The sequence below is a fragment of the Macaca thibetana genome, chromosome 5 (assembly GCF_024542745.1).
Source record: "Macaca thibetana thibetana isolate TM-01 chromosome 5, ASM2454274v1, whole genome shotgun sequence".
Taxonomy (NCBI): Eukaryota; Metazoa; Chordata; class Mammalia; order Primates; family Cercopithecidae; genus Macaca; species Macaca thibetana.
This window is the reverse complement of record NC_065582.1, coordinates 145198281-145212985: the sequence shown is the minus strand read 5'-3', so window position 1 is coordinate 145212985 and position 14705 is coordinate 145198281. Positions and strand designations below refer to the sequence as shown.

The window sequence follows — 14705 nt, the reverse complement described above, 5'->3', positions numbered from 1 at the left end:
CTTTACTCTTGGTCTTGAGAGAATGATTCATATGTGATCATGATGGCTCCTGCCTGTAATCCCAGCACGTTGGGAGGCCAAGGCGGGTGGATCACCTGAAGTCAGGAGTTCAAGACCAGCCTGGCCAACATGGCAAAACCCCATTTCTACTAAAAAATATGAAAAGTAGCCGGGTGTGGTGGTGCACGCCTGTAATCCCAGCTACTTGGGAGGCTAAGGCAGGAGAATTGCTTGAACTCGGTAGATGGAGGTTCCAGTGAGCTGAGATCGTGCCACTGCACTCTAGCCTGGGTGACAGAGAGAGACTCCATCTAAAAAAAAAAAAAAAAAAAAAGAATTACTAACGACAACAAAAGTTGTAAAATCGTTAGCAGATGTAAAGTCTGTGATAGTTCCAAAACTGATGTTTTGAGTCCTTCCCAATACTTTATAATGTTGCTCATTTCATTAACAATTCACTCAACAAACAAAGATTGAGGCCCTTCGAAGGACTGGTCCTTATACTAGAGCTGGAGTTACAGAGAGGACTAACTCTTTTCCTGATGAAGAAGCCAGATAGTTTCTGTGATGTGTGATAAATAGGGAAGCCAAACAGTGTTGGGACCCAGAGGTGGAAGGTACAGTCTCTACTTAAGAAATGGTTTGGTGAGGAGGTAACATTTAAACTGGGTTTTGAAGGATGAGTAGGAGTTTGCTAGGCCACAAAGGAGTGAGAGGAGGCCTGTGGGAAAGGCAGTTCAGGGGAGGAAGCAGTAAGCATGTGAAAGTGCCTAGCTATATGAAGAGGCTTTGCATGCTCAGGGTCAAAGGCTAGGACAAGTGCGAGGTGGGGCAGACTAGAGGTGAGAGGTAGGTATCAGGTCAGTTTGTGAACAGTCTTGAATAGCATGGTAAGGACTTTCAACAGCATCCAGTGAGCAATAGGCAGCCAGCACAGTCTCTATACAGAAGAGCAATGGATTTGCTTTTTAGACAATTACCTCTGCTGGCAATGGAGACTTTTGATTGCTTTCTGCTGTGCCCCAAATACAAATAGGTGTATAAAACACCATGCCTCCCAAGGAGCAGCAGAAATGCTTACCGCACCTATCTTGCTATGCCTGTCCTTAGTTTACATCCTTACTATGCACATCTACATCTCAGAAGTTCTCTTCCAAGTTACTTGTTTAGAACTTGGAAGTTATTTCCCTATAGAAGCAGTGTTCTTCACAAAGTCTGATGTAACCCAAACCACATCTGAGATTGTGTCAGCCCCACTGTTGAACCCAGCCTTGTGAGTGTGTCTGGACTTAGCTGGTGTTGGGTAAACGTTTGATAATGGGATGTGGAATGAATAGGAAGTAGATTCAGAATTCTTATGGCCACATTGGGAGCAGACTGTCCTTTCTCTGCAGCTGTTGGCTTGTCCTCATCATCTTCAGGACGGCAAGTGAGGCTGGGGAGATGGGAGCCTTGAAAAGAGTTAAAGTCGGATTTTGGCAGAACGCAGGGCCGGAGCCAGCTGTGGCTGCAGTGATCATGCAGCCGGGTCTGTCTTTGGAGCTTCTTTCTGCCTTTCCTTTGTCGGCATCCTCCCTTCCTTCCTCCCCATCCCCAGCTTTTCTATTGCCTTCCGCCTGTCCAGAGACTACGCCCATAGAGGCCTGTGCTTCAGAAGGATTGGCATTGTCTCCTTCCCTCACTGCCGTTCTTTCATTGCTTCTAACCTAGCTTTAGCCACAGGCAGGATGCTCAGGAAGAGAAGTGAGCCAATGATCAACACAGCCAATTTTCACCAGCGGGAGGGCTGCATTGAAATCTGTTTGGAGAAGATGATAATAGTGCCTGCCATTTATGAAGTGCATATTGTATACCAGGCCTGTGCCAAGTGCATTAGATGCATTGGTTTACTTATTCCACATTCTCAAGCTATGACTAGTAGGTATTTTTGTCTCCATTTGAAAGAGGAAGAAACTGAGGCTTGTGGATGTCAAATGTGTAAGTAACTTGCCTAGTGAGTTACAGGGCTAGGATTTGAACCCAGGTCTTTCTGTTTCTGGAGCTTCCTGCTGTTCTTGGAATTTTATGGATCCCAATCCTGGAACACTTTGTTCTGAGAACTTGCTAAAGAAGAGTTGGGAGCTGGCTGTATATTCCACCCCAAGACTGGATACAGAAATCTTCAGAGCTGCCTCACAGCAATTTCACCTTCTGAGTTTTCTCTCCACCCTCTTGATAGCAAACCCAGCAGTAACTAGGTTTTAGCTGTGCAAAGGAAATACTAATTACAGTCATTTAAACATAATTACGACATAGCACAATGATGATTGCACATATCATTGCCTATGTCAGAGTAACTTTAGTCTCCATTTTATTTAGTTATACTAAGTTCTTTTCATGTGTTGGCAGCTTTCATGGTGCATTGATCATGTGTGTCATCCTAAGCTTGTAGCTTATAAAAGCAGGGAGAGTCTTGAGTGGGAAAGGCAGTTTGGGGGTGATTGGGCTTCATTACCAGGTGAAGGCATTTAAAAGGCATCCTGTGGCACTTGGGTGCCTGGAAGTCTTTGGAAGAGGGAAGGAGCCTGGCCAGAGCCAGGTTTTAGCAGTGGTCAGTTTGGGTGCAGTAGGCCTATGGATTAGGATGGCAGAGACTGGTGGCTAGAGATTATCTGTAGAAATGCAGAAAGTGAAGCATCATAGAAAAGCACTGTCTTCAGATTTAGAAACCCGAGTTTATAATCCCAGCTCTACTGCTTAGGACCTCTGACCTCAGACATGTGCCTTCACCTCCCAGGGACAGTTCCTTTACTCCTTATCTAGATTATTTGATTTTATTTTTATGCCTTTTCTAGTTCCCAAAGTCCATACTTCCCGGACAGCAAGAATAGTTATGCAAAGGACGGACTCTGAAAGAGATGGGAAATGGATCAAAGCACTCTGAAGATATTCAAATAATTGCTGTCTGTTCCTTCCCATGCTTATAGTATGAATGATTTTATTAGTGTTAGTATTTTAGTATTAAGAGGGATGTGACAGGCAAGAAGAGGTTTTATTTTTCCCCCTAGAAAATGTGGGAAAATGGGTCCATTTGTTTACAGTATCCCAAATTTTAGCTCTTCTTCCTTCTGCTGCCATCCCGGCAAGATCCAGAGGAAAGTACGTGCCCAGGTGTTAAACTTCACATTCTGGAACCGGATTTTCTTGGGTACAGTTTACCTGGGTAAAGGCCTCCTGCAGAGGTATAACAGTCAAGATAGCGCTGGGTGCTGTAAGTAATAAACCCCGAAATCTCAGTGGTTTAACACTGTGGAAATGTATTTCCACTCTTGTATGGCCTAATGTTGGCAACAGGGAAGGATGGAGACAACTCTGCTTTAGGCAGTTATTTAGGGACACCAGCTAATAGAGACTCCATCTTCAACACACAACTTCCGAGGACTTCTAGATGTCAACATCTAACTAGTAAATGTGGAGGAGAGAGAATGGAGAATTGTTTGAGAGGGTTTTTAGGGCCAGGCCTGCATGTGATAGAATTACTTCTGCCTGTGCTCCATTGGCCAGCACTCTATTATATAGCCATAGCAAATTGCAAAGGACGCTGGGCAATAAAGTCCAGTGTGTGCTTGAGACAGCAGGAAGATAAGTATGGTGAGCAGTCTCTGTCACAGGTGCTGTGTTAGAATACTAACAGCACTGCTGAGCCCTAGAAACTCACGGGGTCAGGCCCAACTTCTTGGAATTCGAAATCTACAAAAACCTTCTAAAGCTCCTATGATCTCTTCTTACGTGTGCTCCAGGCAAGTGGCTTAAGTGTGACCTACATTTCACACATTCTGAACCGTGCATAGCACCCCACAAGCATTTGGTAGATATTGATGGCAGCTTGCGTTCCAACACTCTTGTTCATTTGAAACTCCTCTTTGTTTCATGTTTCACTTTTCCCTATATTTTAGTCAGATTTTCTTGATCTCAGAGGATTTGTTAGTTTTCCTGGTTTTGCCTGGACAACTCCAGAAAGAAATCTTTTAAAATGACATCTGTAACAGGTTTATGGTCAAGGTTAAATTGATCTCATGCTTATGCCATGTTATGTTAAATGAAAGTGCATATACTTTCATCCAGGGTACATAGTCAAACCCAGAAAGTGATCAAGGAAACCACATAGAAAAACACTATTGAGCCAAATTAAAAGGGACACAAAGTGGGTAACTTTGTGATCATAGTTGCCTATTGCAGCTGTACAAACCAAGCTAATGAGATGATGATGTAATCTCTTGTTGCAAAGAATAAAGTGATTTCCTATGAGATTAAGCATGAACTTTCCAACCTTGTGTTTAAGATTTAGGTAGCTCTTCTGTTCTTCCCCAAATTCTAGGATAATTATTAGAATTAAATTTCTGAGCTGAATAACTTACAGAGTAAGCTGAATCCTTTTTAATTTTGCAATGCTTTCAGAATTTTACATTTAATGTTCACATTAAAGTCCGATAACATATAAGCTGCCCATTGCTATAATTCCTAATGTCTAGATGGTCTCATAAGGTACCATTTTGTAGCACTATTCTTAGTGCTGTGCTCCTTGAAGAGCTACTATATGGGCTGTTGGAAGAGTCTGTCTGAAACAGAACCTCTCTCTTGCAGAGTAGGGCTTTGAGGTTGTTTGTTTTTTAAGTTGCAGGTAGAAAAAAAGTCTTCACTTTGTATTTCATAATCACTAAATGATGATTGAGAGACTACCACATGCTGGATATTAGGGGTGCATAGAGTTATTAAATACAGTCTGTGGTTGAATCAGAACATTAGCATCATTCCTGGGTGTCTCAACAATCATTTCTTTTTTGTTGTTGTTAATTTACTTTACGTTCTGGGATACATGTGCAGAACGTGCAGGTTCGTTACATAGGTATACATGTGCCATGGTGGTTTGCTGCACCTATTAACCTGTCATCTAGGTTTTAAGCCCCAAATGCATTAGGTATTTGTCCTAATGCTCTCCCTTTTCTTGCCCCCCACCCCCTGACAGGCCCTGGTGTGTGGTGTTCCCCTTCCTGTGTCCATGTGTTCTCATTGTTCGACTCCCACTCGTAAGTGAGAACATGTGGTGTTTGGTTTTCTCTTCCTATGTTAGTTTGGTGAGGATGATGGTTTCCAGCTTCATCCATGTCCCTGCAAAGGACATGAACACATTCTTTTTTACGGCTGCACAGTATTCCATGGTGTATATGTGCCACATTTTCTTTATCCAGTCTATCATTGATGGGCATTTGGGTTGGTTCCAAGTCTTTGCTATTATAAATAGTGCTGCAATAAACCTACATGTGCAGCATTCCATTTGAACAATTGTTTCTTAATCTTTTAAGAACTGTGTTCTATAGAATGTGTGCAAAGCATATCTTTAATTCACCTTCTCAAAAATTAAGATGGCCATGCATTAGGATGTATGACAGTGAGACACGTATGTGCACCATTCTGTTCTTCCCGTGGGTTTTTAATCCACTAGTGAGCATGCCCCACGAGGGGGAGACGGGGGAGACCTAGGTCTTCCCTGCCTTTCTTCGTATTCCCAGAACCCAGCTTCAGACCACACATCATGCATACCCAATAAATGCTTGCTGAGTACATGAAAGAACATATGGCGTAGGCTTACTTGAAATGGGTTGCAGTGTTTTTCAGATTTAGAATATAAAAGTTTAGTAGACACCATTTCATTTTTGTCATAAAATTAACATTTATTTTTGATTACTCCCAGTGCCATTAGCTTGTTTCATAATTAAGGATTATCCAAGATCATAGCTTTTCTTCCTGTTTCTAGTTGTTTCTCAGCTGGTGTATGCTAGACAAGCTATAGACATTTGTTGACTTGATTCATTTATGTGAGATGTTTATCTAAAGGTGGCCAGAGAAAGAGAACAAGCAAAACTTATTTTTATTTTGGGTTTTAGCAACTGGCTAATAGGAACATTGAAACTAACATAGCCTGCAGTTACCTAGCAAAAAGGGAAATGCTCAGTATAGGAAGTGAATGAATTTGCAAGTTTCCATTTATCAAATGCTAGCAACAGACATCACCCCACTGGATTCTCACCCTAATCCTGAATGGGAGGCAAAGCTTATTTTAAATCCCCATTTTATGAAATGGAAAACTGAGAAGACCCTGATTAAGAAACCTTTCAGTAACTCATAGCTAATATGTGTAGGATTCAACTTTAAAACCTAGGCTACTGACTCCAAATTCACTGTCTCTTCTTCTTCATCAAGCTGAATGTTATAAGTTATTGGTGATGTTTTTTTTATCTATGCTCTCTGATACCTATGATTTTTAATAAGCAGAAATTTTCTATATGCATATAGTTGTAACTTTTTTACCTATTTGCAAACAGTGATGTTTTGAAAATATAAATCAGATTATCTCAGTCTCTGTTAAGTCTTCTTATGCTTCGCATTGAACTTAAGATAAAAAATCTAGATGCCTTACCTGGGCCTGGATTTTGCTTACACCGTGGCCCTCTAGTCCCAGACCTCTTCCTTCTATTCACTCTGCTCAGCTACATTGGCCTTCTGGTTATCTCTTGAATATACCAAGCCCACTCCTACCTCAAAGCCTTTCTGCTGACTGTTCAATCTGCCTGGAACTCTTGTCCTCCAGTCTCTCTTTGGCTAATTCCTTTGTATCATTCAACTTTTTTCTTAAATGTGACCTCCCCAGCAGCCTTCAGACCATACAATTAGAGTACTACTGCGTGGCCTATTACTGCACTTGTGTGCTATCTGAAATTTTCTTCTCATTTATTTACCTGTTTTCTGTTCCCCCCACTGCCGCATCCACTCACTGTAACAAGATTACAAATTCCAAAGAATAAGAACTTTGCTTGTCTTGTACACTGTTGCCCTTCTTGTGCCTAGAATAGTGGACAACACATAGCAGGCACTTGATCAAGGATATTGGATAAACAGTAAATATCTGAAAATAGTTTCTTCTCATTGGCTCTTACATTTTTGACATTTAAAAATTTTCTTTATTTTTGTTGTAGTTTTGGGTATATTTAGCACAGAAGACATGGGATGGTACAAATGCCTAATAGTTTTGTTGTGTAGGATTATGCTAATTTTCCAGAAAATTCATCTTTTGATGAATACAAAGATGATCTCCTACCAGACAGAGAGAACAGACTACCTGTTAAGACCTTTAGCCATATGTTTTGGGAACCACAGGCAGGAAATTTGCATAGGGTTCTGCTGGGTGGAGATATTCTTCCAAGTGGATGACAGCGTCCTTTCCTCTGGAATTCCTGGTGATGAGGTTGCAGGTCATCCGTAGAGGGAACTTGGATCCTATGTGTCTTACACTTCACCAACAGACACTGTCTTCCATTTTCCTTTTATTCCCACCTGGTGTTGATATTATCCCATTGTATTTAGGTAGTATTTGTTTGGGTTTTTTATTTTTGTGTTTTGTTTTGAATTACGCTTTGATGACACATACTGAGGTTGGACTTTCTAAAGCACCAAACTGTGATATAAAATGGCCTAAGAGGTGAAAACTGTCCCAGCTGTGCTTCAGATTAGCTGTGCATGTCTTTGGGGTTCATTTTTTCTTCTACAAAAATGGTGGGACACATACATGACCTGTCTCTACAGGGCAGGACTTTTGGGAAATAATGCACCCCAGAAGTTATATAAATATAACATACCATGATCAGCATAATCACTTTAAAGCATGTCATCAATAAGTATTTACTGAACATATTTATATTTTAGCTTACATAGGATGGCATAGTGGTTTTTAATAAAATTGCAAGTGAATATCCTTGACTCTTACTCAAAAAATCTCTTACACAAAAGATGTCCTTGGTTTAACACAAAATACAAGATAAGCAGGTGTTGAACATTTCAACAATGTGAATTCAATGTTATCTTTTGTTGTTGTGTATTATAAACAGAGCACAGGATTGGAGCAATGTTTACCAGAAAAAAAATACAGCTGTCTCAGTCTTGAAAGTGAACATTATGGCTTTTTATTTTTTAATTTACAGTAAAACAATGTGAGAGAGATCATAGTTTCTGCTTCTTTTAAGTAAGGCCTATTGTTATAGGTCAGTTGATTGATTGATTGATTTTTTTCCAATCTTCCCTTTATGTGATAGGGAAGGTTCTGCTATGTAAGTGTAGTTTTTACAAAGGATGAATACCACGAAATATTAAAAACAGCTTAAAAATCTAAATATATGTAAAAGAGGAGTTTTGGGGCCAGTATTAATATAGTTCTTAGATATAAAGGACAAAAAGCATACTTCTTTAAAAGATAATTTTTAAATAATGAATTTTGGGGTAGGACATTTTGTTATTTTTTCTACTTTGCCTAATTAACAACAAGGCTCAGATCTTAGTCTGTCTGGTAGCAATGGTATTTCATCTTATTAGGAAAATCTAAAACTATTAGACAGAGTGTTTAATCTGCCAGCTCTGTAGTCATTAGTGGTCCACAGCTATTGAAAAGGGCTTAGCTCCATATGTATGGATAAGGAGTCTCCAAGGTAAATTGTTCAACCTCCAAAATACATTGTTAAGTGAAAAGCAAGGTGTAGGACAGTGTATACTATATGCTACACATATATATATTTAAATTCTATATATTTTTTAAAATAAATTCTCCTCTAGAAAGTCTTTCAGGTTGCCTTCAGAGAGTAGGCTGGAGTCCTGTGGTACAAAGGTGACAGTAAGATATTTTACTGTATATCCTTTTGATGTTTTTGAATTGTCAACAACTGTACACAAATATTATCTTAAAATTCAGTTTAAAATGACACTGTTAAAAACTAGTAAGGAAAGTAATGTATCTGAGAAAAGCAAAAGTAGTGAGTAAAAGAATTTTGTACATTTAAAAATGTGACTTTGGAGATATCTATCTGTGTATTTTAAACCAGGAGATTTGGGATATTTACACCACCTGATAGAAAGCACTGATCTAAGAAATTTGGGTTCTGGGCCCGAGTGTGCTACTAATCAGCTCTGGGGAAGTCACTCAGACTTCAATTCAGACTTCACCAGGCTTCAGTTTTCTGAACTATAAAATGAGAAGAGTGAACAAATTGCCTTCCAACTGGTGACACCAATAATTCAAAAATAAGTTCTAAAGAAGCATTTTTAAAAGGTTAAATTTATAGTTAAAAAATAAGTGCATTCATGAAAAGAGCAGCCAGCTTGGCTCTCCGTGGGCAAAACAGCACTTGTGCACTGTGAGTACTGCCTCTTGGTGGCAGCATGTTGGAATTGCCATGAAAATTACTGAGAGCAGCCAATTAATCTTGCATGCAAAAATGGAATATCCTGTCACAATCACTGTATGGACATTTCTCAACATATAAATATATAGTGGTATCAAAGTCAAAGATAGTTTAAATTCAAGACTATTAAATCATTTGAAAAATTTTTGTTACTGATCTGTAGAAATCTGGCAAGCATAGGTTCTTTATAATTTGTTATAACCTTGGATTGCATGAATTTTAACAGAGGTCAGCAAACTTTTTCCATAAAGCACCAAATAGTAAAGATTGTATGCTTTGTGGCCCCTCAGGTCTCCATTGTAACTACTCAACTCTGCAGTTGTAGCACAAAAGTAGCCATAGACAATATGTAAATGAATGAGGATGGTTATATTCCTGTTCCAGTAAGACTTTATTTATAAGTACAGGTGTTGGACCAGATTTGGCCCAGGGATTGTAGTTTGTTGACCTCTCAATTATAATACACTCCTACCCTAAGTTTCTCTTTGCACAGTATTCTAAGTTACCTAATTGCCTGATTCCCGAATGTGGAAATAATATTCTACATTCTCTAGCCCCTTACCTTCAATCACTTATTTATGAATAACCTACTTTGCAAATGCTACACTTTACCCAATTACCCCGATGCTAACCACATTTTAGTTTTATAAGTTGCTCTCCTTGTTTCTGTTCACTCTGGATTTTTATGTCCTGAAAACAAGCAATGATAGTTGTTTCTCTTGCATTCCCTTGCTTGTGTAACCATTGTTATATAATTTCAATCTTTAGCTGAAAATCTTTTGCTCAAATATCTTTTGTACCTAGGGACTCTTGGTCAACCTTGTTTAAAATCTTCAGAATATGATTGGCTAACCTCTTATTAAACATATTCTTCCCTTTTTAAAGTGAAGCTCAACCACTTTGAAAAAGCCACTATCCTCAAAGAGCAAGTAGGGTCTGACTTAGAATTTGTCTTGGCAAATCATTTGTAAAGATAGATACTGGTCTTTGAATTTAGTGCATCCCTGGAGAGACCCCTGTCTTAGCCAGGAAAATTGGCAACAAGCTTTACCTGAGTTGTAATACCTGGCTCCAGTTCCAGATAATTCCCTCACAACCTCAATCCAGCTCTCCCCCTTGTCCTTTTCCTTGAAGCCCTCTTCAGTCTCTACCCTTTCTCCTCTCTCAACATTTCTAAATTCTAAAACTTCACCTGCCATGGACCAACTTGATATTGGCAAAGCTCTTCACTTATATGCATGAAAGCTGATAGATTATTGAGATTTACTACATGCTTTGAATTCACTGCTTTTCCTATCCAGCAATTTAGCTCTAGCCCTGGATAAAGGTGATTTGTGTGATCCATCTTGCTTTATGTCTCACTTGACATTCTGCCTTTTTCATGACAGGTTGCTGAATGCTATAAAGCCAGGACTTGTTAAAAAGATCAATAGATTGCCTACCCCCATTGCAGGACTGGTGAGTATGTGGAATTGAGATTTATTTTCCAATATTCCTTTGCTCTAACCTAGGGGTCATGACAGTACCATTTATTACAGTTCTCTCCCACAATATATATTCCACTTGAATGAGAACGCATTGAATCCATTAAACGAAGAGGTCACTTAAAATGAAAGATTGCAGTCATGCCTAAATGGCATGTTAATCTTTGTTGGTGTTTTTTCCATGAGTGATAAGGACCTTCATTCTCAAAGAGCTAAATTTGTTTTGGGGTGAGAGGCTGATAATTAGGTTGACCCTTGGGGGAGGAATGTGATTTTAATTACATTTTCTCATTTCAGTTCATCACTGCGTTCCACTAGAATGGAGGGTAGGGGAGGTAGAGAGAAAGAGAATTTTAAGAGAAAACAATAGTGTCATAATAAATTGCTGTTTTCAATATTATAATCTACTTGGGTTTAAATACCACAATTGTAGATCAACTATTCTGAAGACATACTGGGACACTAAGGTGGTCTGACATCATCTGGAAAACCATTTAAACAGAATCTTTGCCCTTCTGAACTTATCCACATAAAATCTAAAACTTACATGTTCATATGTGGTTAGAAGCAGAATATTTTTTTCATGCATTGATATGTCTTGTAATTCTTGGCAACTAATTTTAATAGCTTCATCGATGTTGCCTTTGTGTAGAAAAAGGAAAGAAGTAAAAAGATCAGGAAGACAATCAAATTTCAGTTTCGGAAGGAATTGGCATATATGTGCGTGCGCTTGCACACGCACGCACACACAGAGAGCTGAGGAAGTATATAGCTTGGTAATGACTCACTGATTGTTTCCATTGTGATCGCCTTCTGCGCATGTGGTTTTGCAGAAAGCAATGAGAAGAATGTCAAGAATTTAAGCAGGATCCTACATAGACCTTACTGATTGTTGTTAAAAAGCTTCTTAGCCATATCACGATGACTAATTGAAATTAGATGTGACAAAAAACCAATTGTGTTTGAGAACTGTGAGGGGTCCTTGGAGGAAGGTACATGGTTTCAGCAGATTGAATGAAATAGATGTTTTCTTGAAGAACTGCCATTTCTGCGGATGCATTTTATTCCCCATATTGGTTGGTAGTGAACTGGTGATTAGTCGTTAAAAATCCTTCTAATTTTGTTCTTCAGAATCATGTAACCAAGTAAGTTAATATCGAGATAGATACATATATTTGGAAGGAATATATTTGAATAGTTCCATATAATAAATAATATATGAGTATTATATATTAATGTATACATATATCAATTATTTTTAAACATTTAGTAAATTCACCTCTTCTAAATGTTAAAGCCAAGGTCTTAATGATCCTGATGAATATCTGTCCCTAAGCCTATGGCAACTTTTTGGACCTTGGAGCTCTGGGGTTTAATGTTATAGAAGCAAAATTTGCAACATAAAACTAAGGAAGGCCCCAGGAAGATCCAGATGAGGAGAAACAAGTCGCTCCCAGTTCAGTAGCTAAAGAGAAAAGGGTTTCGAAACCTCAATTTAAAATGGAAATCATAAATAATTTTAGTAAAATTAACTCTTAGGGGCACATGCATTTGTCTTTATATTATTTCCTATCACGGATCAAATGTTGTTTCTCACATATTGCCTCTGTCTTAGAGCATTCGGGCAACTTGATACAAGAAGGCAAGGTGACCTCATCTTCTTTCCTTCTATTTATGTTCTTGACTAGTATTCCTCTACTTTCTTTTTTCATTTGGATTTCCTTTTCACTTTGTCCTTGCTATCGCCTTTTTTTTTTTTTTGCCCTTTTTCAGTGAACACCTCCCCTACTTACCTTCACCCTGTATCAGTTATATTTTATTTACTAATTTATTATCTTTAGTCCAAAAAAATACTTTCTTAAGTCACCTACTACCCATTCACTAGTGACTCCTGAATCTACAAATCTGGTCAAACTCTTTTTCTTTGCTTCATTTGCCTTCAGATCAACATTTCCACAAAAAGCAGAGCACTAGTTGTGGCCCTGGTGGGAAACAGATTGCCACCCCACAACCCCCTGTTATGTTCATGTACTTCCAGGGTTCTCATGTCGTGCCTGTGCCTCCCTTTCTACACTCATGTTCTTGTCTGTGTCCATGACTTCAGCTCTCCATGATATGGACCCAAAGCAGCATTTCTCATCAAGTACTCTCTCCTAAACTCCAGACCTGGTGTTCTATCTATTGGACAGTTCCATCTGGATTTCCTACAAGCACCTCAAACTTAACATATTCAAATGAGACTTGAATGACCAGTCCCGTGCACCTATTTCCCAATGTCAGTGAAGGCATCATAGACATGCAGTCGCACCAGTTCAGCTATCAAAGAATTTTCCCATCTGTCTACTTGTCTGTATTTCCTTGGCCACTGCCCCAGAGCAGGCCATCCTCATCTCTTGCCTGGACTATAATAGTTGACTCACAGTTCCGCAAACACTCTTCACTCCCATGAATGATGCCTTTTCTTGTGATATATGTTATTCATTGAATGTTTTCCCCCTGCTCTTTTTGACAAAATTATATTTATCTATCAAGATCTCACACAGACTAACACATCTTTTAAGTTAAAAAATAAAAAATTAAATAAAACTAAAGATCTAACACAAAACAGACTCCTTTGTGAAACCTTTAATATTTATAGTCCATTATGGTCTTTTATTATAGAATACAGAGAGCATCCCCTGGTATAGGAGAAAATGAGTTAATACTTGAGAGACAGAAAAGTCAGCTCTGTTTTGAAATATATTTTGGAAAGTAAGATTTTAAATAACTATGGTTAACAGTTTGAAATTAAAGGCCTGTAAATGGTTTCATATTCATGTTAAGACACTATGTCTTTAAGTAGTTGGCCATGATCTAACTTACCGATATCTATAATGGGTCCAAATGATGTTAGATGTCCTGGCGATGCACTAAGAAATCACAACAGTTCTCAGGAAACAATCTGACAAATCTACATTCAGGGACATACTGCAAAACAGCTGGCCTGTCCTCTTCACCACTGTCAGCGTCATTAAAAATACTGCCCCATGCCCAAAAGGCTGGACAACTGTTGTAGATTAAAGATGACTAAAGAAATATGACAGCCTCATGCAGTGCATGATCCTTAATTGGGAAAAAGCAACTATAATAGACATTACTGAGACAATTGGGGAAATTTAAGTATAAATTGAGTATTAGATAATAGTATTCTCTCAGTGTTATATTTCCTGTATGTGATAGTTGTCTTTGTGTATAGAGGAGAATACTCTTGATCTTAGACAGCAAATATATATGCTGTATTCTGAGATGAAATGTCGTGGTGTATACAACCAATTCTGAATATGTTTAGCAAAAAATTCTGGGTACATAATATATAATTTCATATACACAGAGATAAGAAGGAAGGAAGGAAAGGAAGGAAGGGAGGGAGGAAGGAAGGGAAGAAGGGTGGAAATGTGGCAAAATACTGTCTCTAGATAAAGGGCGTATGGGGTCATGGTACTATTCTTGCAACCTTTTGGTAGGTTTGAAGTTTTTCCATATAAAAAGTTGAGGATTAAAATACATTAATTCTGTTATTTTCAGGTGAGACATAGGCAACCTCAAGTAATAGATTTGAAGATGGCAGAGATCATCTTGTTAGTAGAGATGCAGCCTTTTTGTGAGGGCATTTTTCAAACAATATTTTCTTCTTCCTAATATTCATGACAGTCAGGAAAGGGCAGGTAGAAAAATCCCTGAAATGCTTCTGAATACATCAGGTTGGATTTTTAACTTTGTCAGGGGTTGACAGGCCACTGACCATCTATTGATCAAGAAGTCTGTAGTAGCAGGGGCCATAGAGATCTGAGAAATGTGGCCAGAGGGTTTCTATGCCTGGAACCCATGCCTGTGTGTCTTAATGGGCTAGCGTTGAGAAGCCAGTCCATTAAGGTGGCCCAGCTGCTTGACTTGAAGATAAATAGAAAAGTGTGTT

At 38.8% G+C, this 14705-nt stretch overlaps 1 protein-coding gene across 16 annotated transcripts in view; it reads left to right on the top strand.

Annotated features, from left to right (window-relative positions):
- Positions 1 to 14705, top strand: part of LIMCH1 (LIM and calponin homology domains 1) — a 344225-nt gene that overhangs the window by 156627 nt on the left and 172893 nt on the right. For all 16 annotated transcript variants that reach the window (XM_050791190.1, XM_050791189.1, XM_050791193.1 and 13 more), the window contains exon 3: positions 10655 to 10724. In XM_050791190.1, the coding sequence (XP_050647147.1) occupies positions 10655 to 10724 (70 nt within the window). The remainder of the gene's footprint in view (positions 1 to 10654; positions 10725 to 14705) is intronic.